Source organism: Odontesthes bonariensis, chromosome 16 (assembly GCF_027942865.1).
Source record: "Odontesthes bonariensis isolate fOdoBon6 chromosome 16, fOdoBon6.hap1, whole genome shotgun sequence".
Taxonomy (NCBI): domain Eukaryota; kingdom Metazoa; phylum Chordata; class Actinopteri; order Atheriniformes; family Atherinopsidae; genus Odontesthes; species Odontesthes bonariensis.
The window spans coordinates 29,373,806-29,401,698 of NC_134521.1; the positions used below are offsets into that span (position 1 = coordinate 29,373,806).

Genomic DNA, 27,893 nt, shown 5'->3' on the forward strand with positions numbered 1-27,893 from the left:
GTGTATAGCTTTTAGCAATTAGTTTTATTTTAAATGTGCTGCCATATGAATGAAAGTGCCATGACATTTTATGTGCAAACACACTTTTAACATCAGCATCTTTATGTAGTTTTTATGTAGAAGCCTCGCTCCACTGTCTGTTTCCTTGAATGACTTGCTGCTATCAGTTGTGTGTTTTGCCTTTAAGTGATATTTTAGACTGGAACTACTACGCTGAGAAGACAATTCAACTTGGCAGTGTTTACAGATGACTTTGGTTCAGTCGACTCCGCCGTCTGGAAGAACTTTAAAATGAAAATGGCCGAGTAAAAGTTCCTTACCCTTCTCCAAGTTTGGTGGATCCCCCAATTACTTTCTTTTCCGGCTCCGCAGCAGACAGCAACAGACTTTTACAAAATAAAAGCCTGTGAGCAACGATTTTTATAATAATAAAATAAATGATAAAACAGGGATGGTCCGTGGCGTAGTAGGTTAGGCAGGCGCCCCATGTACAAGAGGCTATTAGTCCTCACTGCGGCTGGCCCCGGTTTGAGTCCTGCATCGGACGGCCCTGTGTTGCGTGTCGTTCCCCCTCTCTGCCCCCTGCTTCCTGTCTCTCTGAACTTTCCAATCCATTAAAGGCACAAAAGCCCCCCCCAAAAAAACAAAAAAAAACTGCGTTAATGCACGATAAAATATTTATCGGCGTTAAATAATCGATGAGTTAACACGATAATAACGAGTTAACTCGCCCAGCCCTAGATTTAGTAAATCAAAGAACTACAGAAAAATGGAACACTGTCGTTCACACGCGCACAGAGTTATAAAACTATCATTTTCCATGCAGGTCTATTTCCGAGTGTTATTTTTAAGGAGGCAAATACAGAGCCAGACAGAGTGCTAAGAGACAACATGAAGTCAACTTTTTTATTTTTTTTTCTAACTGCAGATTGAAAGTATACAACTGAACATCATGATTTGATTTTTATTATGAGACCCATAAATAAAAATACAAAAAAAACACTACAAAAAACAATCTACCATTAGTAGGATTTGAAAAAAATAAAAATAAAAAAAAATTTTCCTTTATATTTTCACTATCAAAGGCACAACATTGACTTTATTGACAACATGGAGAAGAGGACCTGCAGCATTAAATCTTTTATTTTTCCTTTTTATTATTTTTTTTCACACTCCATCAGAGAACACTGAAATGTTACAAAGAGATGTGTCTGATTCTACATGGAAAGAAACGAAAAAGAACAACCGCTATATAAACAGACGGTGGCTATAGATTGGTGGCACAGCTCAACAGTAAACGTACTGCCACAGGGGGGGGAAAAAGAATAGCACGTTGTCGCTGGAGAAGACAAAGGACCTTTGCAAAGCTCTACTGCAAATTTCAAAAGAAATTTTACAACGGACAACAATAAGAAAACAAAATAAAGAAAATAAAAAATAATAATTGGGCACCTTCTAAGATTAGGCTAAGATTAGGTGCTGAGGTAGACAAAAACTATAACAATTCAAATCATAATAAAAACACTATTTTCTTAATACAGAGCAACTCGACTGGCACTTGTGCTGTCACAACAATGGAGGAGGAGAAGTAGCACAGACAAGCCAGGGAAAGACAGAGAGAAAAGCTTTGTTACATAAAAAGCTTTGTTATGCTTGGTCCGACAGGGCAATTGGTCCTCAGTGCTAATATAAAAAAATACAATGTCTTGGTGCTTTGTTACTCAAACAGTTTTAGTCTAGACCTCGATGGCACATGCATTGCAACACTGCATGAAATGGTTACTTTGTTCTAGAAACACCACACCAAAACACAGAGTGCCAGCTCCAGGGATGCCATGATTCCTCTCTGACGAATTTAACATCCCCTGTTAAATGCATTTAGTAGAACAGAAAAAGTACTTATAAAAAAACAGAAGCAAAGCAGAAGGGAAACTCCCTAGTGCCAACCTTCCCAAATGGGGTTTTCTTTTTTTTTTTTAAGTCCTCAAGAACGAGACAACATCCTAATCAGCAAACCTGTTGCTGACAAAAAAGGACAAACAGACTCGGGCTTAATTTGCTCAGAGAAAAACAATTGCATAATGCAGATTTTGTCCTAAAAAGTATTTGCAAGTTTCGCCGTAGCAGCCCGTCTACATTTCAGTTTTTTTTTTTTTTTTTTTTTTTTTTTTGGTGCTGCTAAATAATTGCTTTTGGATGCCAATCACATAGCACAGCTTAAGAAAAGAAGTGAACGCAGTTGCTATTTCAACAGCGGGAAGGATTTTTTTACAGTCCTTAAAAAAAAAAAAAAGAAAAAAAAAAGGCCTGCGCTGTTAAAAAGAAAGAAAAAAACAAAACAAGAGAAAATAAGGTCATATTTCGAGCATCATGACATCCCTAGGGTGCCGCAGACAACATTTTTATTTTCTTCTGAAAATACAGAAACTAAGCAGATATAGATGGATACTTTTGTTGAACAATTTCCATTTTTAGGCACAAAGATATTACAGAAACATCGGAGGAACATTGAGGGAAGAACTATATTGATGCCAATGTATATATATCTTTTTTCCCCAACAGAAAAAACAGTGGCATAGAATATCCTTTTATTTTGTATCTGATCTGATTAGTGCATTTTCCCACTAATACACACGCACACGCTCGCACACAGTTACACACTTTTTTTACGTACACTTTCACCCGCACGAAAGAGTAGAAAACATTCAGAGGATGATGATAAGAACAACGTGACGGAACTGGTCTTGCATTGTGGCGTGCAGACTGAACCGTGACTGCGTATATTATAGTGGGTGGATATTATCAGAGGGTGGGAAAAAAGTAGGAAACCCTCAGCTCACAGTGTTTGAGAATAAAATGGCAAGACACCATAGGATGTGCCATCCCTTCTTCTTTTTTTCAAGTACAAAACAAACAAAAACAAAAAAGACGTTGACAGTCAAGTTTGATTGAAAAAACCGTGAATGACAAGTACTAATTGGTCGGTTGGGCAGCATTCGACTGCCATTCCGTTTTTTGTTTCATTTCTTTTTCAAATCATCTTTTTTAAATTCTTTTTTTCTTTTTAGACTTTGTCACTTACACACACACACACACACACACACACACACACACACACACACACACACACACACACACTTACTTGGAAAACTTGTGGCGGATAGATTTAGTCCTTCACCTACGATGCAACTGACATCCAGAAAGCAACACTTATTATTACAATATGTTTACACACGTTTGTTTTTGTCTTTTTGTTTTTTTTGTCCAACACTATCAAAGAGGAGCAAGGCAAAAATGATTCACACCCAGAAAGAGAGAAAAAAAAAGGAGACGGGTTCAAAAAAACAACAAAGAAATACAAATTTGTGCCCTGCTGTAACCCTCCACAAATGGAAAAAAGACTGACACTGAATACAAAAATATCACAATTTTTATATATCAAATTGCCTCTGTTGGCTCTTGTTCAGGAATACACCCATATCTCAAGAGAGCTCGTCTGCCAAGAGAATCGCTATTTTGAACCTTCCGGTTTGTCTTTTGTGATTACAACTTGCAGTTCCAATTGTCCAGCGCACTCTGCATCACTGCAAATATGACCTGTCCTGTGCAGCTCAGCGTTCTCGATGAACCATCTTTTTTTCACATTACAAAACTACAACTCTATTCACATATTTTCAAGTTTAAACTCTTGTTTTTAAACGCTCTTAAAAAGCAATAGTACTTCGTCTCATCTTCTGCACTCCTCTTACTCGTCACTTAAGGCTTCAGAAGTGCGTTCTTTTATCTTTTCTCTCTGCTCTTCTGTGGTCGGAGGTGCACGGGGGAGACAACAAGAGAAGAACACGCGTCCATTCGAATGACTTTTCTCAACCTGTCCACCCTCTACTTTTTCAGCTCTTACCCTTTTATATACACTTTGCTTGAAAACACAGACAATCATAAATCAACTTAAAAACAAACAAAAAAAAAAGCATGAGATGAAGTTGCAATGACAAAATAATGCAAAACACGAACAAAAAGTGTGCTTTTGCCAAAAACAAACAAACAAAAAAAGAACAAAAAACATAAAAACAACTTAGAGGTAGCTTTTATAACAAATGATCAAACCTTCCGGCTCCTTAACAAACAGGGTTAATAATACCAAGTTTGGTAACAAGTAATGCACAAACAAATACACAACATCAGAACAACAAACAAATCTCTTCACTGTGGCACTTAATTTTTCCGAGTACACGTTGCCTGATCGCGTTTGCAATGCATCTTTCCGACACGCACTCATAAACAAAACACAAGAACTAAATGTACACATGAAACAAAAGGGAAAAATTAAAATTCACAAGCAACATGAGGTCACAAAAATGAGGTAATTCAAGTACAATGTGTTGAGATCAAACTCAAGGTCAATAATAATAACAACAACAAAAGACGAGAGAGACAAAGCACAGGGACAAAGCACAGAGAAAGAGTTGATTCATTCTGTCCTCTTACTGGTCACCTCTTTAACTGCTGTGTTTCGTATAGTCAGTGACTTCCCCCCTTTCCATCGACCATTTGGATATGTCACCTAGATGATGCTGTGAGGTGCAGTGATCTTATTTAAAGCCTACAGGTTCGATCACAACACCTGCGACTGTACATGCCGTATGGGTTTAATGCTGCATTTCAGAGACATCAGAAAGTTGGACATTCCCACCTCCAACCTTCCAATGGAATGTTTCAGTTTTTTTTTTCCAGAAGTAGTAATCTTAAGCATTGCAGCACACACTGTAAAATGCTTGGCATGTATTCCAATATCAAGTTACGGGTGCCTGCTAACACCTCTTTTACTCCCTTTGCTATGTTGTGGTAATCATAACTATCCACCACACACAGTAGAAACAGTACAATGCTTAAAAATGCTATAAAAGTAGCGTTTTTTTTGTGGTATTACAAATCAATGAAATGATATTTGTGAATATGTATTATATGTCGACCATATCTGTAATAGAACGACAAGAAAGGATGCATGCATACTGGAACGGTGCATATTCCCAAATAAAAACTTCTTAACCAGATTCAATCAGGGATTTTGCAGGTAGTAGAGGTTTTGGGGTTGTCCTGTTGAAGTTAGACAACAGTTGTTGGATGGAAAATACTGATTATGGATGGAGAAAATCTTCTGGAGACTGGAACATTCAAGGTGGGAATTCAAATATTTCCAACTTCATATAAAAAGGCAGCATTAACCTGCTACGGTATATATAACTCTTACACAGCCTTGTACAAATCTGGCTTACAGACTTTCACATTCATGTTTTGATGCCACAGAACAGTCTTCAAACTGCCATGCCACCTTTGACAAATGTTAAGGTGTGCAGCTAAGGCATTCTTAGCACTTTTTCAACATTCATAACTAGCAGTCAAAGTCACAGGACTCCCACGGACAGCAACCTTTCCCCCCCCAATTAATTTTCTCTACTGTGGTGAATTGCGGTCAATGCGTTGATTATGTGTCAGTTTCTGTATTTTATCATTAGTGTGAGATACTGATCACCATTTGGTTAAATGCATATGGATAAAAGCAGTCAATTTATCTATTGCTGTATAGTTGGATAGGCTGGGTTTATTGTGGTATATTGTAACAGCGAGTTATATCTATGAAGGATTTATATATTTTGTTGACATCAAACAGAGACTGTTGTCGTAGTTCGTTTTACTTGTGCAATCAAGCCATGATAAACTACGATGCAGAGCTAAGAATATTATATAAAGAAAAAGTGACACAAGTTAGCCTTTGGCTCTCTGGCGAGAACCGTGAGTGGCCAGTGATGACTCGACCTTCTCCAGCCCTCATCTGACAGAGATGCAGAACCAGGAAGACTACTGAGGAACCTCGGGAGACTTCCAACAAAAAGCAGCAAAAGCATCTTCTCGCAAACAAATGGGTGCCTGGTTTGCAGCAATACTCCCACTCATCCAGTTCAACTGTTTCAACTACTGCATAAGCCTTCAGGCTCTGCTGCTGATTCTCAGGGGCTATCATACTGCCACTGCTAGCATCTAAAGCATTTAATGTATGGACAGGTTAACTTGAAGATTTTTATGGCACATGGGAGATCTGTGCACACTGCTTGGGGATAGAAGAGGGGAGGTGACAAAGCAAACATGTATTTGGAGTTGAAAAGATAAGTGGCATGTTGATCCAAAGCTGTTAATTCAAAGTCTGTAGCACTGCTTACTTTAATTATCTAGGAAAATATGTCTTCTCCAAGATAAGCTTGTTCTAACAACCAGACTTCAACTTTATGGTCATGAAGAAAAAGTTTTCAATATTCAAAACGCAGAAACAGTGAGCAGTGTGACAGTTCTTATACCACGCACAGAAAACCAAAAAAAAAAAGAAGACGACTAAATGGAGTGAAGGATTCGTTTCATGATGGCACACATGTACAGGTTCAGATAGCCCTTGAGAATCTGCTTTCCCACCAATATGGCAGCAGCATCCAAAGAGTCACTTCCTTGCAGCTTGCTTGCTTGCTTTCTGGTGCTGCATGAAATGACCTGAAACATTAGCACAGTTGCAGATGTAGTGAATGACCCGGTGAATCCGAACAATGGTGGAAAAATCTTTCTCCATGTCCAAGTCTTCCTCTTCTTAGTACTTTTGCCCCACTGTTACTGCCTTTTTACCCCACCGCTCAATGCCGCCTTTGCTTGAAAAGAAAAATAGAAAAACAAACCCTCTTGCTTTCGAGTATCTTGCCATCGACATTCCTCAATCGTCAAGACCAATGCCTCCTATCTGCTCCATTACATTCCCCTTACCTCTCAACCCCGTCCCCACCCTCTTCATTCACTCTTCCCATCTCAGACATAGCAGAGGTACAGGTAGGTCTTCTCGATGCGCCAGTCTGGAGGGATGTCTTCTGGCTTGTGGCCTTTCATGTGCTTCTGCATGGCTGACAGGCTGGGGCAGTACTCCAGGCAGATGGTGCATTGGTAGGGTGAGGCGCCATTGTGGGTGCGCAGGTGCTTGATCATGGCAGAGTAGTCCCTGGATCGCTGGTGGCACAGCTTGCACTCAAATGGCTTCTCACCTAAGGATGACAAGAAAGGGGTTGAAACAACATCTATGTTTGTCATAGTGCCATTCACTAATAAGTCTGTTAAATAGGGATAAAATGGCATTCTTTAGAGCAATCACTCTACAGAGAAGGAAAAACTGTACTGTATTATTCTACGAGGGGTTAAACTTTTGCTAGTTACCCTTGAAGCATGGAAATTCTTATTTTAACACAGTTTGAAAAATCTTTGTTGTTCTTTACACAAGGGTTCCAATTATTCCAATTCCAATTATTTCCGTGTGCATCCATGTGAAAGCCTATATAAATATTGTGTTTGTTTGAACAAAGGTGCATTGCAAATCTTTTTCCTCAGCAATTAAATTATTAAATCAACTTTTGAAGTTTTATCCATATCTCGTTGCAGTATGACACGGTAAGGTAATTACAGAGATAAGGGAACACAGAAACACAGGTTGTGCACTTCTAAAGCTAGGACCAACGTGACAAGAAACAATTTCTCCAGCAGTCACATAGAATACCGTAGCCACTTTTTGGCTTAGGCGAAGCGTAAGCAAATTCAACGAGAAAGATTGGTTTTGTCAATTTCTTTATGCCGAATTTGGGCTTATGCAGGTTGATCCTCCAATTTACCACCCTGTCAATAGTAATTCTATCCTCAATTTTCATGTTCTTTAAATATCACTGTAAATCTGTTATTTTCTTTTCAGAAAAGTGCAATCCTCCTCTTCTGGGTTCTGTAGGACATCTCAACTGTCAGCCATTTTCCAACTCTGCCACCACCAACGTCTTGACCCCACAGGGTCTTATTCCTATTTCTTCGCAGGACTCTATTGCTCATACCATGCCGATGACATTTGGGGTCTAGCCCCCTAAAGGTCTTTAGTAGACATGCCTGTGGTTTGCAAAAAAAACACGTCCTTCAACTGGTCTCACCCTTTTTTCTTGAGGAAAATGAATATGTGCAATTGTAAAACAGGAATGGTCAGGATGACTGTTCACATTTTACACTCTTTAGATTGTAACTCTGTATCTCACTTCTCTTTTGTGTGGCCTCAGCAAGTCTTCTCAATTGTAAAAATTACAAGCCAACACACCACACACGGTAAATATGATATATACTGTTTTCTCTATCTATTACATTTGACTATATGATAGCCAAGTTTCAACCTATATCTACTCTTCTTTTTGTGATCCTACCAATTCATTTGAGAATATCCTTCATTCAAATAGAATGTTTTTTTTTTACATGAACTCGTGTTGCTATAATTACTGCCTTGTGTTTTTCTGTTACACATTCTGATATAAATGAAGACCTACATGTCAGTGTTAAAACAGCTAATAGCAATATGGCCCAAACTACAAAAAATAAAACACCAGTTGCAATATACCACAATTATCTGGACTAAATTAGACATCTGTTCACTGAAGTAAACCCAGCGAATAGATTCAAGAAATTAAGATCTAAACAAGAAAACATTTGAGGTTTTACTTTTGAATATTGTATCTAATAAACAAATCTATGGCACATTACACATTGTACAGCTCCTTCCACAGAGAACTCCTGAAGGTGTTATAAATCAAAGTGTGACGCTGCTTTCTTGCTGTGGGGGCTGCAATATTCAAGAACCACATTTCAATTTGGAAACAGCAGCCATCCTAAATGTGCTAATGATTTGAGTGATGGCAGGGAATAATCCACCAGCGCTCAAGCCAGCAGACTCAAATTAGACATGTAAATGCTGACCTTTACCAATGGCATTTGAAATGAGCTGTCGGAAATGATCTGGCCCAGCGCTTGCTGTCACCCTTCAGCTGAAGTCTCACACATATATACCAGCAAAGCGCCCGTCTTCCTGCCTCTGCTGTCCGTCTGTTCTGGTGAAGCTCTGGTTAACCTTGACCTCTGCATAGGGCTGGATTATGGTGCCATTTAGCCAATAATCATAAATGCAGTTTGCGAGTCCTCTTTTGTTTTAGTGTGGACACCTGCATGATGTTGATATTGATAACCAGACTGTAAACAGAGTTGCCTCAAATAAGCAGCTAATAATGAATTGCAAATGGGGTCTAGGTATTGATCCACCATTGGCATTTGGGATGTGTGGAGAGAGGGGGGGGTGGGTGGGGGTTAGGTTGCCAATGTCGATGATTCATCAAGAAGCTCCCTTTTGTGTGAGGTGGCCTTTGACTGTGAGCTTGTCACTCGCTCTTGTTATCTGCTGTTGCTCTCCAGCTTAATGCAAAGCCCCCCTCCCCCACATAAGAGAGAAAAGGGTGGACAGAGGGGAGCCAATTATTGGACAGGCTGCCTTGATAGTGTGGCTTAACAGCTGGCTTATTGAATGGAAGATGGGAGGGTGCTGCTGCGAGTGTGTGCGTTGGAGAAAAAAAGGTGATGTGGGGAACATAAACACTTGGCTGTGTGCCACCCTGGTGAGCACTCGTGGTAGGCTTTACTCACTCAGTTAAGTTCGTAGCATGCACTCATTCTCCAGGGCACCTAGCCTATCACTGTGTCAACATCTTTATGGGCCTATTAATATACTTGGATCAATACTAAGTCGTCTCAGACGTTCATCTACTGTATCACAGCAACATAGATATTCATCAGGTCTGGTCTCTTGCAACTTGGTTATTTTAGAGTCCTTCAGCAGGTCCCAAATCATGTCTCATTGTTACAATTTGAGAGTGATACCTGAAGATACAGCTTGACTGAAACTGTTTTGTTTTTTTAAACAGTACAGATACATGCAGTAAAACATTTCAATATTTTAGGTGTAATGTTCATGTGCTCAGAAGCCAGGAGATTGTAAATTGTGCGTGTACAGACAGCAAAACCAATATTTTTGCTTAACCTCTACAGTGCCAGCCTAAACTGTGGACATACCTGTTTATTCTAAAAATAACTAAAAGGTGTGTCTGAACTTTTGACCTGAACTGTAGATGGAAATAACAGCTAAAGCTAGAGATGAGCAGATTGAATGGTAGGAAAATTGCTCTTGAATGTAACTTGCAGAACAATTTTGTGGTCTCACTATCGGCACACGAAAGAGTTCATTTGAATTCATTTTCCCTTTGCATACACCACAGATCTGCATACAAGGCTTTTAAGAGTAGGATTATAACATTTTCTTCATCAAACATGTGCTGTTTTTCAGTTGGACTTTTGGTCACAGCACCTGTGTGCACACGGTAGTGGGTTTCCAGCTGGTGCTTGAGGCTGAACTTCTTCCCACAGCCGTTACATTCATAGGGCTTTTCCCCGGTGTGGATGCGTTTGTGGCCCTTCAGCGTGCTCTCATCTCGGAAGCAGCTCCCGCAGAACTCACACTCAAATGGGTGGTCCCCTGCTGAAATGTGCAAAGAAAAAAACAAGTTCACTTCATTTGCAGGCAAAATCTTGTCATGAAAAGGCATAACATCCAATTTATCCCAGTGATTTTATTTATGTGAACATACAGACTGAAAGTCAAAATTGGTATTCTATGGAACATGAAAAACCTTAAGCTGTGCCTTCATTTACATGCACAAATAAAACGAATGCTGATTTCTTGTGACAGTATTTATGACTAGTTAGTTCTTATCAGTATGACGAGATGTTTTTATGCACCTAAAAACAGAGTTGTTAAGCTTAACTCCGGAATTTTATCTGAGTATTTGGAATAGATTATTAACAATGAACAAACATTAGGCATTATGCTCTAATGCCTACTTTAACAAACTGACAAACACAATCCATCTTTTGTCTTTCTCTTCAAATCACCTGCACTCATGTTTTGTGAAAATCCTTAAATAATTGTAGCCTGTCTTGATTATTCACCAGCCATGAGATGCATTGTTGACCATGAAGTCACAGTGTTACTATGCACTCATTGTAAATCTGGCTGATGTGGTAAACCTAGAGTGATGATTTATCTTCATGGAACAGGTATGTTTTTATTACAACAAATCCTTAGATTCCATTTCCTCTAAAAATGTGGCTGTTTTTTTAAAGCTTTTACAAAAGAGTTAAAGCAGCAGCCAGTCATTACATTCTATCCGTTTGGAGTTGTACTTGAACAGTAGTTAGGGGATGTTGGCCTGACACATCGGTGAAAGTCAAGGCAATTCAATCCTTGTTAGGTTGTTTCTTTCCATTCAATTGGATCACAGGCTTTTTGTGAAAGAACTACAACAGGGGTCACCACATTTCTGTTGTGAGATTTAGAAGCAGAAGCAAAGACGTTCAAACGTCCAACATTTTGAGTTTGCTATAGATAGGTTACACAAAATTCTCCATTTGCCGAACGTATATATATATATATAATATAAAGTATTTATTTTCAAAGTTTTTGTTCATGCAAACCTGTCTAATGCATACACACTGTCTGAATATATTTTTATTTCTTATTTGCAGAGCATAACATTTCATCCTGGCACACCAGACATATTTTAGATACCTGGCTGGCCACGGACGTACAGTGTGTGTGCTTTCTGAAATGAAAATCATAAAGGGCATCATGTTCAACTCCACAGGCTACCATAGTAGAGGTCCCTACTGGGCAGCTGTAATGGATATTCAGATGTCAATGATCAGGGACATTATGATTTGCAGGGAGCATCTCACCAGCAGCGCAAAGACTAATTGTATTCCTGTGTTTGATGAGGAGCTGCTCCTTCCCCCCGCTCGCCATCCAAGTAATTTTGTGGATATTTATTAATGTATTTCACTCCACTGCAGCAGGTTTAAGTCACCATCAATGACCTATGCCTTTCATTATCTGCCTGTCCAAGCAGCAACGTGCCAGGGAATAAATTGCATTTCTCTTTATGTGCTGCTACCTCTGCCCCGCTGTTGGGAGACAATTTCACTTCCATCCACATATTTTATTTAAAATTGTATGTAAGTACATATAGTATGTATGCACATTGTTGTTTTATTTAGAAACAGAGAGGAAAAGAGGAGTGAACAAAGAATGTAAAATGCATAGCTCTTTGAGTCTGATCACATTTTAGCTATATTATACTCTTATGGAGGAAAACGTTTTCCGATGCCATGCAATGTTGGATGCATTACTATTAAAGAGAAGATGGAGGATGGAGGGTGGGGGATAAAACTGAGACAGGGATGAAACAGGGAATGTGGGTGTATATGGCGGCGGCGGTGGGGGCTGGGTAAAAATCAATAAAAGTGACAGTCTTTATTTGTCTGCATGAAGTTATCAGTGGCTCCCGCTGTAAGACATTGTGCTCTTTCTAGCGTCTCAACCACAGCAGAGATCACAATCCATCACAGAGCTCGGTTGGCTTGCACGATGCTGCAAGAATAATAATTGAGCTCAGATTCACCTGCCTTTAATTAAGGCCTCCTATCAGAACAGTGAGTGGGATGCTAATGCTCCAAGAAGGCCTACGGTGTGTTATTTACCCGTAATGTCCTGTGGCAAGACTTCTCTATCTCTTCATTGGAAAATACAGTATGTTCCATTTCAAATCAAATCAAAATGTATTTATAGAGCACTTTTTATACAAAAGCACCGCAAAGTGCTTTACATGATAAAATCAATACATATATAATCTCACACTCTAAGTTTAAGAACACACATCTGATCATACTCTCTTTTTCACATACAACATCACACTGACAACCAAACCGCACACATAGTCCCCCCCCAGCCCCCCATCCACCTAAAAATGGTTACAGACCAAATAGACCCCCACGACAGCAGTGGGCTCCTCACACTTCTCCCTGTCACAAGGCAAACACTGTTAGAACGGCAGGAACAAAACAAAGAGTCCAAGAAGATTAACCTGACCTTCAAAAATCCTGAGACGTACATAACATCTAGCGTCATGCATTCAGTTCTTAGTTTGCAATGTTGCACTACCACTCCCATAGCAGCCCAGAGGACAATGCAAACACCGGCTTTAGTTTGTTCCTTTTGTGTTACTGACCCAAACTTTGAAGAGGGTGAGGTGGGCAGCATTCAGTCAATTGCAGTCAGGAACTTTACTACTATATCTGAATAAATCCTACACCCTGGATCTAATTTTCAAACACTTAGCCTGACATTTTCTTAAATTAAGTGACTTGACTATCTTTGAGTTAGCAACAATAACAGTAATAAAAAAAACAACCTTAAAACATACCAGACAACAATGACAAAATTGCACTACTGTTATTGGTGCTCAGTAAATGAACCTTTGTCAATCCACATGAAGCACTGGCCACTACTGCTTGGATATATAGTGCTCACAAACAACACATAACATGCTGACTTCCCAACTTCTTATTGGGAATTGAACCCCACAGTAAATATAATCCATGATGTCTGCTATCAGCTGAGGCAGAAAAAAATACAGAGTAGTTGCTGCCTATGCCCAACTCCAGCATCGTGTACCCAAACTAATTACCACTCATGTTATCTCCCACTACCACTCGGGGACGCCAAAGTGCAAAGTTGCTCTGAAGAGCTTTAAATAAATCAGATTCTACCATCTATAGTTCTATAATCACATTGTGAAGTCTGTGGGCAGACTTCTCTTTTTTTGGCAGGATATCCTCATGGGTGCTAGAAAATAATGGGGACACGTCCTCCGTCCATCCCAAATCTGCTACTATTACTTCCCCTCTCCTTCTGCACTCCCCTCCCCTCCCCTCTATTTCTACTTCCACCCCTTCTTCACTTTTCTTCTTTCATTCTTTCTCGGTGGTGTGACCACATGGCAGGGACGGCGCAGATGAGGACCCAGCACAGTGAGGTGGAACCGCAGCAAGCTGAGTGAACCCAAGGGTGCCCCCAAGCATCACCACCTGCGTCTCCTGACCCCCTCCATTCCAATCACCTCTTTTGACACCCCGAAGGGCTGCCGAGGGTGCCCGTGGGCACACAGGGTGTGTTCATTGTATACGGTAAGAGGCTGTAAATTACCGGGCTACATCGCTGCCAGGACCAGAACTGGCCTCCATCCTCTCTCTTTCTTTCTCCCTCTGTCTGGCTGTAGTGCTATCAAATACAGCTGCGAACACAAAACACCCCGCCACAGCAGACAGCAAATTGGCTCAGAGTTAAAAAAAAACAAAAAAAAACACACACACATACAGACACTTACACACAGACAGTGCACAACAACAGAATATTAATGAAGGCCTGGTCTGTAAAGAGAGTGCGTATGTCTGTATGTGTATGCTGCCAGGGAAGCGGAGCAGCACAGCTGCTATGACTGCCCCTTCTTTTAGCCAACATTGTGTATTAGTGCACGAGTGCTTAAACATGTACTGTACTGTGCATACATGCTATAAATATATAGCTTTAAATAAAATAAAGAGGCAACATGGCTGTAATGGTATGTCAAGAGGAGATGATGAAACTGCAGGTGGATGGAAGGAAATAACTGAGACACAGCAAGCGAGAGGAGGCGAGATGGCAAGATTAGGATGCTGAAATAAACACCATTACATTTTTTTCTTTCCTCGTCCTAAATGGTGATCCAGTGTCAGAGCCAGTAGCAGCAAGGCTGCTTTCAAAAGATAAGGCAGCAGACAGGTAAAATGAAGCGCACATAATGAATGTCCATAAACGTGCTTTTTGCTGCTTTCTGTTGTCAGTTGATACAACAGAATAGTGATTCAACCAATAACCAGGCTCTATCTGGAACGCTTTTTCAAGAAGATGAGCTGCCAAAGTCTGTCCATTAAAATTAGGATTGAATACTGGGAATTGAGATCGCTGTATTTGCGGGGAATTCTCGTCAAAATTGACTCTTATTTCTTCGGGAAAATACCTGTGGGAACCAGAGATCTGCTTTGTGTGAATGCCTCTTTGATGCTTCTGTGTGCTGGAGATGACGGTGTGCACAGAAACAAAGACAGCGTATCCCAACATCATTTACAGAAAACCTGTCACACTTAAAATCTTAAGTATGACAATAAAAAGCAATGATCACACTCATGTAACATCAATAAGCTTTTTTTCTTTCTTCAGTTTATTTCTTTGGATTATTTTCAGTTCTTCAGGATCTGCTTTAGTTCGGGTCCAAAACTAGACATGCAAGCCCCCATGAACAAAACAGAATTCAGAGCAGGTGGAGCACTGTGGATTAATCCAAATCAAGACCAGAATCAAATCCAACATTTTGATTTTCAAATCTTAAAACGCACTTATTTGTTTCCTAAATTGTCTTTGTTTTCTAAATTGTCTTCCCATTTGTCTAGGTACCTAACTTAGCACTAGTTATGCTCTTAGCTGTTTGGTTTTGGAAGGAAATGCACTTATGATTTCTTGTGACCTGAAGTTCTTTTGCCTACTGATGTGGAACACACTTATTGTAAGTCGCTTTGGATAAAAGCGTCTGCTAAATGACCGTAATGTAATGTAATGTTATGTAATGTAATGTAATGTAAAACAGTCATAATGTGTTCTTCACCAAATACACTTCCATTTTGCAACTTCATCGGTTGCTGTTGTAGATATGGGATTGTGGGGTATTAGATGTGGATTTGACTGAAAGGAAGCTTTAGAACATGAAGCAAAATGAAACATCTTTGTCATACTGATGTCATAATAATGGTGTCGCGTCAACAACAAACACATTCAAATCCAAAATAGCTGATCCAGTTGAGACCACCCCTGCCCTATTGGGACGCCACACTGTTGATGTATACATGAAAACTTGAAAAAAGAAAATGTGACCTACATTTTCTTGTGTGTAACACAATAAAAAAAAAATCAGTTGTGAAAAAATGTCTGCACTGAATTCTGTGTAATGGCAGTGCACATGTGTCTCTGTATCAACAAACAAGTCCTCATGTCAGTAAACTAACAGGGCTACATCTCTAAGGTGGATATGCTGTCTAGCTCCAGTCGTTTTTAAGCCTTGTTACCCTGCAACGTGTGAATGAGATTATCAACATCAAAGTGTAAATGTAGAGGAACCATGCCTCAGTGTTTTTTCCTTTTTTTCTCAGGGTAAATCAGGACCTATTTCTGGTGCCCGTGATGGCTGTGTGAGTTGCTGACTTTATAATCCCCTGACAAAAGACTCTGCATCATATTCAAATGATTGCTTTCACGGCTGGCTCATTGTGATTTAACACACGCCCACAGTGGGATGAGGTTCAAAGTGGCAAAAAGCTGCAAAGTCTCATCTGCAGCTCTGGAGACGAGCTGAGGTGACATTTGCGTTGCCAGGGTGGGCAGGTGGATCAGAGACACTGCATGTGTCCTCTCCAATGTCTGGCGGAGAGAACAGATGTGTGCATCGCTACTGTACAGGCGGCTCAAGCAGCCACATCCACCCACCCCACCCCAAAGCCCCCTAGCTCCAACCACCATCACACACTAATGGTGTATTCGCCTGACTTGTAAATAGGGCTGACTGCTCTCATCTCACTGCCTTTCGTTTCAAATATTTATCCGTGAGCTGGTGAGCTAAATCGGCTCTGACAGTGAGACTGTTATTTAAGGTCACAGACAGGCAGTTGGGTGAGAGACTGAGAAAAAGAGGGAAGAAAAAAGCGCCCATCCCTCGCTGGTGAAATGGGATTCATTTCCATGTGTTCATATTCTGTCATGGCTACGTTTTTACCCCCGCTCTGAACAGCCGCATCTGTCACGTTACCTCTGCTCTCCAGAAAAAAATGTATTAACAGTCCTGGCCTCGTCTCAGAAGAGAGCCAGCATGTAGAGAATTATAGTGGACCGAAGGAAAAAAAAAACAAAAAACAAACCAAATAGTCACTGTAAATCATCCTCCTCTGACTGCTGCAGAATTCATTCGGTGTTGACCTGAATTCATACTGCTTATTCAGTAGAGCTACATTTTCTAAAATAAAACATGCCTTTTTAGATTGTATTATACTGTAGGCTGAATTTGTTCATGACAGTCTTTGTATTCCTCACACTAAAGGCTTAACGCAACTGAATTATTTTCCCGCCAGCTATTCTGTTGCCCTTATACACACGAGTGGGAAAGGCTGATACAGTTTATGATGACCTGATAAATAAAAAAAGCTTCATTTTTGGGGCAATACAAAGCTTGATTTATCTGCTCTGAGGGGACTTGGGACTGAAAAACCAACCCCGGGGCTTCCTTTAAGCACAAATGATTTTAGAAATATACACACCATGTACAAATATCAACTGAAATACTATTGAAAGTCTTTTATAGCCTACTATATTTAAATAAAACAGCCCGTACAAAAGAAAATAAACTATGAGTAGGTATGTTGGACAGAAGCTGGAACGTATTGCTATTTTCCTGAGCTGGGTTCACAATTTGTTGTACAGAGAACCTCTCCTACTTATTCATCCTCCATCAGTTTAAAGGGAATCTTCACCCCTAAATCAAATACACATATTTTTGCTCTGGCGAGTAGAGCGATTAATACGTCAAGAAAGTCTTGGTGCAAGTGTCAAAGTTTGAAGATGTTGGCAGAAGAGATATCTGGCCTCTGTGGGATATTAAGTGATTGGGAAGCACAACATACGGTTTAATGTACATTTCGGGAACTCTTTTTATTCCACTGGAATACAGCTGTCCACCAAGTCAGTCTTACGAGAATATTTTTCATTACCTATTGTTTTGTGTGAGGAAGTGTTCAGGTGACATGATGCAAACCTGTAACACTGGCAGCAAAGTCATAAAATGGAACGTTATTGGACAGTATTGGCTTTGATGGGATTTAAACTTGGTTCTCTCAGTGCAGTGATCATGTTGTTTCATGTTTCAAGTGTTTTTGTTGTGTTCACCCTATCACTACTCAGAGGGAAGTGTCCATCACCTGAGAGACTTGTGCTTGAGACGGGATGGAAACAATAACGACGTCCCCCTTGCCTTAGCTTTACTGTTAGCTTTAACCTTATCTTCTCAAGCTAACAATGTTGTATTGGAAGACATCAAAACCTTAAATCAAAATCTCAACTGAACTTATTTGAATTGCAAGCGAAGACAGTATCCCCTGAGCTTATCATTTCAGAATTGATAGAAGCTTTTTACAGATATTTGTTGATTTACAACAAATATCAACGAATATGAAAAACTACAAGTACATTGGAGAAGACAGACTTGATGAAATATTTTCCAATAGTACAACTAAATTATTACACGTCTCTCGGATGCATATTTTCCTCTACAGAGTTTTGGTTCTCACATTAAAATGCTCATAATAAAGAGTTATGCTTCCTGAATAATCAGACCATGATTTCTCGACAGAAAAATTTTTGTTCAGAATTTTTTCAACACTTTGAACACCACAAGGCAAATGCTTGTCATTCTATTAGAAATGAGGCAGAAATATCTGTTGCCAACATATCTCACACATCAAAACAATATAAAGATGGAAAACACCACTAGAGTCCAGAGGTAATGCAGCTGAAGGCTTAAAGGAAAGACTCTTGTCAGTCTGAATTCCAACCCTCACCTACTGTATGGTCTAAACTCCGGTTAGTCAAAAGAGGTACAGGGGGTCAGTGTTGGGGTAGAGGGAGAAGCTCAGATTTCACAAGTAATGTAAAATACAAACTGCTACCAATTCATGTCAAGAGGAGCTGGTTGTGATGGTTTGGACATCTGATTCTGAGGTCTCCCAGAAGATTAGTAGTGGAGGTATTTTGGACTGAAATGGGAGCAGACCCTAAGGCTAACCCAGAAAACAGCAAAGCGATTACATATCCCATTTACTCTGGAGCGCCAACACATCAAGTGTGAGAATGTGGCTGAGAAGAGGAAGACAACTCTACTGTACTTAGTTTGCTACAAGTGTAACCTAGAGCTATAGAAGAGGCTATAGATGAACAGTGGATAATGCACTGTGGTGTATAATAGCTTCATTATGAAGGTTCAGATGGGTAATAGGCACTTCCACTTACCCGTGTGTGAGCGTAGGTGGCGTTTGAGTGCAGTATGGCTGGGGAAAGTCCGGTTGCATTCACTGCAAATGTAGCTGCGCACACCGGCATGGACTTCCATGTGCTGCTGCAGTGCTGTCTGGGTCTGGAAACGCTTCCCACAAAGCAGGCAAAAGATGGCCATGTCCGACCCTGGAGAGAAAAAGACACCACAAGTTAATCAGAGATGGAATATGGGAGACACGATTTTATAATTTTGTTTATTAGCCTGCCGGATGTCCCTTTGTCAATGCAATTCATGTGATGAGTGCAGTCACTAAAGGGGAAGCTGGCCAGAATTACAACAAGATCCGTATTTGAGTTAATTTCAAGTTAAAAAGCAATGTCACCATAGAACTAGCCAGGGATGCCACATCTCCCAACAGCACTTTGTGATAGAGCCACGGTGGTAAACAAATCGCACAAGGTTGTACACGCAAAGAGTTAATAAGCCACAGGATACTCAACAATGCAGGAGGCTTAGTCAGACACGTTATATTTTGCTAACTGTTTCCTCACAGGCTGACATGAAGCATGCTGTATTTATAGGATTAAAGTTGCACACAATGCTCATGTTTCAGGGTGGGTGTGTAGAAAGATAAAGATCTCCTATGCAATACTTCAATCGAATCTTGACTCCAGCGAACATGGTGCATTTTTTCTCCAGCAGAGATAAAGAGCACACAGTTGCAAGCACACAAACACCTAAAATCACAAACACACAAATGGGGTTGCACGCTCCCTCGAACACACTCCTTTCACACTTTTTCAATTACCAGGCTGGGGAAAACTCTGGGGAAGGACTGAGTGTTTGGAGCTCAGTTTCTATTTCATCAGTCAATAACACATCTTTGGGGCAAAGCTGACACTAATTTAAAAATCTATGAAGAGCAGCCCGCCTCATGTTCATAACCACTGGAGGTGGAGGAAGGCCCACGACAGCCTCCACACCAGATCAATCACTGTCTTGACTGCTCTGCACGCTAAAGAACGCAGATGAAGCTGGGAATGTTGCTGCAGGATGATGATAAGAGGAATGGTAGAGAAAAGTTTCTTGGAAGCTGTTAAAGATGGTAGATTGAGTTTGTGGTTAAGGAAGGCAACACAGAAAACAAGTGAGAAAGAATATGCTGATGAAGATTCTCAGTCATCCAGGTCATGGCAATCATAAGAGCTTGAATAAGGGCAACTGGACCTCACGCCATGAGATGTTTCACCTTTCATCCAAAAGGCTTCTTCAGTTCTCAAGTAGTTGGAGGGGAGTATCCGCTTACAGCGTTACAGTCACACGTGTCTCTGAACCCCCTAACCAATGTGCAAGTCATTTGAGTCATTATCACCTATGAATCGTCTACCTGCCTGAAAGGGGGAGTTTTGGTCACAGGATTCAAGGTGTGAATGGTTATGATACTGCTTGTGGAGAGAAAGAAATCTAATTTTGGTGCATGTAGGGAAAATAAATAAATATTGACATATCCTTATCTCTTATGATATTCTTTCAATTCTGTTGTACAGGAGAGTAAGCAGGCCTGACTACAGCTCTGGATCCTTGGTGAACACTCACGATTGTAAGTTGAATTCGGCTCTAGAACTGAGGTCGAGTTAGAGTGCTATAAAACTCAGAGACTTGAGCAAGATTTTAAGTTCAGTGTAAGCCAGAGAGTAAAACATGGATCTTTAAAGATTTCATGGCACATTGAGGTCACTGTTAAGTTCCAGCTCCACCCTCTGCATAATCTTCAGATCTATTGCTCTGCTAGTATCAAAAATCTTCTCATTTCTTTGGATAAGTATTGGCCTCGACCGAATGGGCTCCATTGATTCAGATTGTTAAATTATTTCTTCCAAGAAAAAACACAAACAAACGTAAAATCTGCTAGAAATATTGTGAATGTGTTTGGCATGTGAATGTAGGGACACCCCTTAATTTCCTTGCATGAATTTTCAAAAACTTCAATTTTTACTTTAAGGCAATTTAAACACGAGCAAAGCAGAACACATCAATGTTAAAATAACCAAGTAAAAGTAAAATTATTTAAAAAAAACAAAGAAGGACAAGTACAAAAAAAATAAAATAAATCAAAACAAAGCCAAAATGCTACTTCTGAAAACAAATTCCCGGCCAATCCTTTTCCTTTGCTGTATTTTCTCCTCGTGACTTCTTGTCTTCATCAAAATGCCATTGAATTGAATGGTACTGATTGCTTCTGGAATCCCTTAAACAATCCTGATACCAAAATGACTTTGATTGACAATCCCACCTCCCTTTTACTCCCATTCTCTTTCTTCCTCACTCCCTCTTTGTTGATTTAATCATTTGACTTATGGATGGCTCTCTCCGTGGACTAGCATAAGCAGATGACTTCTTCCTCCAGGCCACATAAATCAAAAACTACTAATGGTCAAATCTAGTAGGTAACATGATTACATTGGTTGGAGAGGAAGAACATAAAGACGTTGTAAGTGATCTAAAGAAGGTGAAAAAAGGAGTGTAAGTAGTGGACATTGGTGGGTGCGGGGTAGGGCTCAGAGAGACTTTGGACAAATATGGGGAAGGAGAAAAAAAAGGTTTTGGAATGTAAAAGGTCGGCACACCTCTGACCTCTGGGCTTGAGCAGGGTGGAAATACGAAACCCAGATACCAACGCACACCCTTACAGAAAAAAAACAAAGCTGGAGAACAAAGAGTGGAAGCACCATACAAAAAAAACAAACACTTTGAAGTCGGGGCAGTTACAATGGCATGACACATTAAGTCGAATGTTTTAGAATATTTGTCGGCAAGTGTGTATCAACTTTTAAAGAAGTTTGACAGTCACTGCTTTTGCCAAAGTAATATAAGCTTGCTAAGGGGGTAACGCAAAGACTCAGTGTAACAAATACAGACCGGAACATAGTGGAACAAAGGATGTAAGAATAACTAAACCAATAGAAAAGACCAAAACACCCAATACTCCAAAATGACCAAGGTCCTTACTGAGCTTTACAGACCAGATGTAAACACCTGGTTTAACTTAACTAAACTTTAACTTAACTAAGTATTATTTTCATAGACCCTAAAACAATACGTCACAATAAAAGAAAAAAAAAAAAGAAAAACATTGTTTATGCTCGCATTCGTTTACAACTCATACTTATGTGACGTTAAACAACCCATAAAGGAAATTCTATTCTCTGCAGCACACCTTTCAACATATTTTTTTTAGGCATAAATAGATGTTTGTATATATTTGAATGAACTTTATAGTGTGTAATTTCATGAGAGCTTTATTGTCAGCTGAGTGTTACCATGGAAACCTGTCAATAATGCCCCTTTGTACACTGACATTACAAAACAATTAACTACTTTCAAATATATAATTTGTCTGGCAAAGTAATATATGTAAAATTAAAGTCCCACAGCAGCTGTTTTTGATTTCCTAAAAACTCCTCTGTGTCCTTTGAAATTGTACATTTCAAAGTTTTGCAATTAGAAAACTTCTCAGGGCCTTAAAATGGCTTGAGTGTGATTCTACACCTTATACTACATTAAATTAATGAGGACCTATGAATATGCCAGTCTGTGGGCATAGGCATTCTTAGGCATATTCCCATAGATTGCTGTTTTTGACCAGTTTCATCTGAATTGTGTTGCTTTAGGTTTGGTGGCTAGCGGCTAGCGCCTGTTTGCTCCGCATGGCAGAGCAGCTACTAGCCCCAGCTGGCCTCCATCTAACTTTTCCAAGAATCTTGCACAAGCTTCTCCTTGTATCAGTTCCTCAAAGCAAATGAAAATGAGTTGCACAGCCCCCCATCCAAGAAGTCAGGGTTGGTCCCTCTAATGTGCTGTCTGGCATCGACTTTCTGAATCAAAACGTGGTGCTTCACAGATTCAAAGAAGGTGTTCCAAGCCATTCCAATGACAGCTGATTTTGCTCGTGACATGTCTTGTAAAACAAACAAATATGTTCTGAACATTTTAACAGAGTTAAAAACTCTATTAGTGGAGAAGAACTTTATGCTAGCACAGATCCAGTGTTTGCATACTAAAATATAATAATAGTATGCACTTATCTCACTACTATGTTATTGTTATATAAAGGTTTTATACATACTAACAAAATAATCTCACATACTGTTTAAGCTAAGTATATAATACTAAGTATACATGTATATTCTTTGGAATTTGAGATAAAGCCAATACTACCAACTGACCACTCCCTCTAGTGGCTGTAGTAGGTATGTCAGGTGATTAAGAGTAACTAAGGAGACATTAGCCCCCTTCACACTGCGACCCGCTACCTTAGCGGGTCCAAATTGCACCTTCGACCCGCGTCGAGCAATGTGAACGCTTGGCGTGTTGGTGACCCGTGTCGCCTGAAGCCGAGTTCAGGAGGCGTTGCCTAGTGGCAGAGCGTCACACGAAACACATAAAATGCTGGGCGTGTACAATGACGTAGGCACAAGCCATGCGTCGGAGGTAGGGTTAAATACACCTTGAGGACTCGTTTTTGCAATTGTATATGCAGTTCATGGAGATGTTATTTTACGGGGTGTGGATGGTTACAACATGGGTTGCCGCCGAAGAACATATGCGGAGAATACAAGAGCACTATAGTCCCCGAAATATGGTGGTAAATAACGTCCTCTGCTCGGAGGCTGAGGAGCTCGCGGACCTCCTTGTCTCCCCAGTTGGCCATATTAAAAAATGTCTTGAACTTGATGTAGGCTAAAACAGAGTGAAACTTGTCCTCACCTGTCGCTGTTGTTCTGAATCAGCTGTCCATTCTGTCTTTTAAACTCCTCACGTCACGCCACGCCCACGTCCGACCCGCGTCAATTGCATTCACACCAAACTCGGCTCGGCAAAAAGACTAGGGTCCGACTAGGGTCCGACGCGGGTCGAAAGGCGAGTCGAGTTGACGCGGCAGCCCGGGTCGGCAGTGTGAACGCAACAGCGGACACGCTAAATTCGCGGATTAAACGCGGGTTATTCGTCAGTGTGAAAGGGGCTATTGCAGGGAGGAGGTTGGTAGACGACATAGTAGACCACTATGTGCCCCCTATTTCAAACTGATAGCTGATATTGTTTCTTTTATCTATGACCATGTATACCTTTAAACACATCTTAATTTTTGTAATAGAGAAAGTCCACTGATGTCCATAGGGTAGGCTACTTATTTGATTCCAAACCAACATCATTCCCCAACCTTGACCTGTCCCCCCCCCGCCCCCCCCCAAAGACTGAAGCAAACCTTAAGCATGCCATTGTCTCATTTTTAAGATATTACTTAAAAAGTTTACTTAAAGCTTTCCATCCTATGGCATAACTTTACCATAGTAAAGTCATTGCTTTGCTAGTAGGGGTCTTATCAAAGGGAAGGGACAAACTGACTCCATATGGCTTTGGTTTTTCCTTCCTGTGTGTCTCTAATGGCTGGAAAAAGCTCACTTACTTCACTATAGAAATGTGAGGAATAAAACTACGAAGCAGAACAAATTATCTACATAAAAATATACTGACCGATAAAGGATAGCCTATGATGTGTGCGGTGAATGCATTGTGAGTTCAGTCTTTTTTGCACCTTCAACCACTACAAAAATCAAGGCTTCAGTTTTTTCTTTTCATAAAACTGTGGATGATATCCCACATGTTTCATGTTGCTTTTCTTATAGAAACCTGCTTGCTACCTGCTATCCTTTACACCGTCCTTTCTGCAAACCACATTTTTGGGGCGAAGTTCTAACTTCGATTACTGTTAGACAAAATTAAGTGGTACAAAGTATACAGTCAGTATGGGAAATAATTGTGTGCTGTAGGGAAGTGAGTAAAGCTGTTGTCAGCTGCTGATAGATAAAGAGAGTGGTGGAGAGATAAAAAAGGAGAGAAAGGTGGGAGAAAAGTAGTTGAACCGGGAGGTCCATTACAGTGTAAAATTGAGTCAGCCCAAAGTGACACCTGGACGGAGGAGCTGGAGGAGCTAGAGGAGCCATAGTGGTGTTTTTTTTTTTAGTCTCAGCCCTGTTTGGCTATTTTGGAATAATTTACCTCCTCTAACCACCCGCTCTCTACTTCTCATGTCATCTATTTATAAAGGCTTGGGCAGTTTGTGTGTGTGGCTGCGGCAGTGCCGGCAGTGTCTTAATGGGCCTGGAGTGGCAGGGTTGCTGTTATTTAAGTGGGGGATGGACAGAGGCCGGTAATGGAGAGGAATACTCCCCGATGGGAGGTGACAGTGGCCGGATGGGCGAGGAGTAGAGAAATGGCCTGAGGATAGGCTGGTCATTGAGGTAGGCGCTTTCACTGACTTCCATGAGCAGCACAGTAGCAAACCAAGTAAAAAAGTAGTGAAAATATGGACTGCAGGCAGGCCAGTCCAACACGGGACTCTTCTACAAAGCCATACTGTCAGGGCCGGGGTGGGCCATTTTCTCAGTCCGGGAATTTAATTCAAATTCAGGCCACTCTGATATGGAGGAGGAATTTGAGTCCATGAAAAAAGATAAAACAAACAAAAAACAATCGATAACAATAAAAAATATATATTTAATAGTGAGTTGATAACCACAGTGTGGAAATGCACGATATGACGGCGAGACGAAATAGGTTACAGTTGCAGAGGAGATAAGCGTGACAGCACATTTGAAACTGTTTGTCAAAAAATGGAAAACTGGAATGTAAAGCAAGTGTTCGGTTCGTTTACACACAGCAAGCACGGGTCTGCATCTGCATTCGTGTTCAGTCCGAAATGGATAGAAATCAACAAGAAAACAGATTCTTCCTTTCACATCAAAGCGTCGTGCCCGCGCGGTGTCCGGATAAGTGCTCATTGCAACTTGAAAATAGAACAGTGAGTCTATTCCCTGCACGGGCGTGAGCGGGCTCAGCTCACATTATAATAAATGGGAGGGGAAGGCTTGAACATGAAACATGATGCTGATTCCCGCGGATAGAACGCGCGTGCAGACTCTCCAGTAGCCTAATTAAAAAAGGCAACTAAACACCCCAACGTGCTCGCGCTGCCCCTGTCCCTGCGCACGCAAACCATGTACAATATTTGCATACAGCCCTTCTAAATAATTATATTTATTTTAATTGCATGTTTGAGATGCATTTAATAACAAATATCAAACAACAAATGTGATCGCCCCTATTTAATATTGCGTTAGTAACCACATGTGCGCGCCTGTGGGAATGCAGGCTACAGCTGATGAGGAGATAAAGCGTGATAAAGCGTTAATTGTTCATCAGAACTGGAATGTAAAGAAAGTGTTCGGTTCTTCTTTGAATATAGGAATACACTTCTAAATCATATAAATTGTGAGATTTTACATATTTAACAACAAAAGCTGTCAGATGACAGTTGAGTTGACATTGCAAACGTTCGCCACGTTATAGCCTATTTGATCAAATTCACAACCAGGCCTATTATCCATATCTCTCAGTAACCTACCAGCTTGTCTTGAGAAGATATGTCAATTTGGCACATTTGGCTGCCACCTCCTGTCTTTTTTTTAGCTTAGCCCTCTCTGTTCCACCTGGCCTCTTTCTACCCTCCATCACTGATGCGCTCTGTTTCGCGCCATAAAAGACGAGCCATGGGCCAAACCATCTGAAACATTTGGGAGGAGAGAATTCCCTTACATGGTAGAACCTATTTAATCTGCTGTGATGCAGCAGGCGGCTGCGCTGCAATGGTGAATTTATGCAGACTACAGTTGAATTGATATTAATGCAAGAATAAGATAAGTGACAAAAATTTGTTACAACTATTTTCCCCATGGGCCAAGCAGCCCAGGTCGATGGTTTGGGCCGGGATAGGTCCCGGATAATACCATTGCCAAACCGGCATTGCATACTGTTGTTATAGATGCAGTATGTGGTTTAACATCGTCTGCTGAAATATGCAAAGTCTTCCCTGAAAAAGATCTTCTTCGCACAGGAGCACATGTTGCTCTAAAACCTGTATACACCTTTCAACATTGATGGTGCCAGCTCCATAGTCACTAATGTACCACCATACATTCAGACATGCAGTGAGTGATGATAACAGGTTGGACCATCCCTCTCCTCTTTAGTATGATTGATGTGGTGTCCATGATTTCCAACTAGAATTTCACATTTCACTTAATCAAACAACAGAACAGTTTTTTACTTTTCCACTGTCAATTTAAAAAAAACTTTGTCCAGAAAAGAGGGTGGTGTTTCTGGATCTCGTTCACATATGGCTTCTTCTTTGCATCAAAGAGCTTTAACCTGCATTTGTGGATGACATAGTGAACTGTGTTCACAGACAATGATTTCTGGGAGTATTCCTGAGCCCATGCAGTTATTTCCATGACAGAATCATGCCTGTTTTTAATGCAGTGCTTCCTGAGGACCTGGAGATCATGGGCATCTAGTATTGATTTTCAGCTGTGTCCCATGTACACAGAGATGTTTCTTGATTATCAATTAATTAATGCAGAGAGTCCCAAATTCTTTAGGAATTGGGGTTAAATTTGTAAAGAATTTACTGCTTTAGAAGAACGCTAAACCAACCACAACTAATGTGTTGAATGGAAGAACTCCACCACAATGGCTAGAATGTGAATTAAACATAGAAATGATGCAGGGCCCTTAATGGCAACAACATGGTTTTTATGATCTTAGTTCTGTGGTAACTAGGTACCTTGATGATATTACTGAGTGATAAAGAGGTATCCCTCTTAGGCTTAAACAGCAGTAACCAAGGCTGACAAGGTTTGGATTAAGGGATTTTGGTTAACAGCAAAATGAAAAGTTGATACCACTTCCTGATACAAGATGCCTGGAGTCTGTGCTCCTTGCTTACAGTAGCAACTCACCAGCAACCTCTGACATCAGACTGTAAAAATATAAAAACTTGTTCCAAGCATTACAGGCCTAAAAATGTTTCTTGAAATCCATCCTGTTGTCTGTCGTTTCTGGGACTGTTGTAGCGGAGACACTGAATGCACATGT

The 27,893-nt window shown here is 40.5% G+C and overlaps 1 protein-coding gene across 1 annotated transcript in view; it reads right to left on the reverse strand.

Moving 5' to 3' along the window:
• Positions 1-892: 892 nt before the first annotated feature.
• The window catches only part of zbtb16a (zinc finger and BTB domain containing 16a), a 146,192-nt gene continuing 119,191 nt past the window's right edge, over positions 893-27,893 (reverse strand). Inside the window, exons 5-7 of the mRNA XM_075486875.1 lie at positions 18,914-19,084; positions 10,244-10,414; positions 893-7,076 (exon numbers count right to left, since the gene is read on the reverse strand). Coding sequence (XP_075342990.1) covers positions 6,847-7,076; positions 10,244-10,414; positions 18,914-19,084 — 572 coding nt within the window. The 3' untranslated portion in view covers positions 893-6,846. The remainder of the gene's footprint in view (positions 7,077-10,243; positions 10,415-18,913; positions 19,085-27,893) is intronic.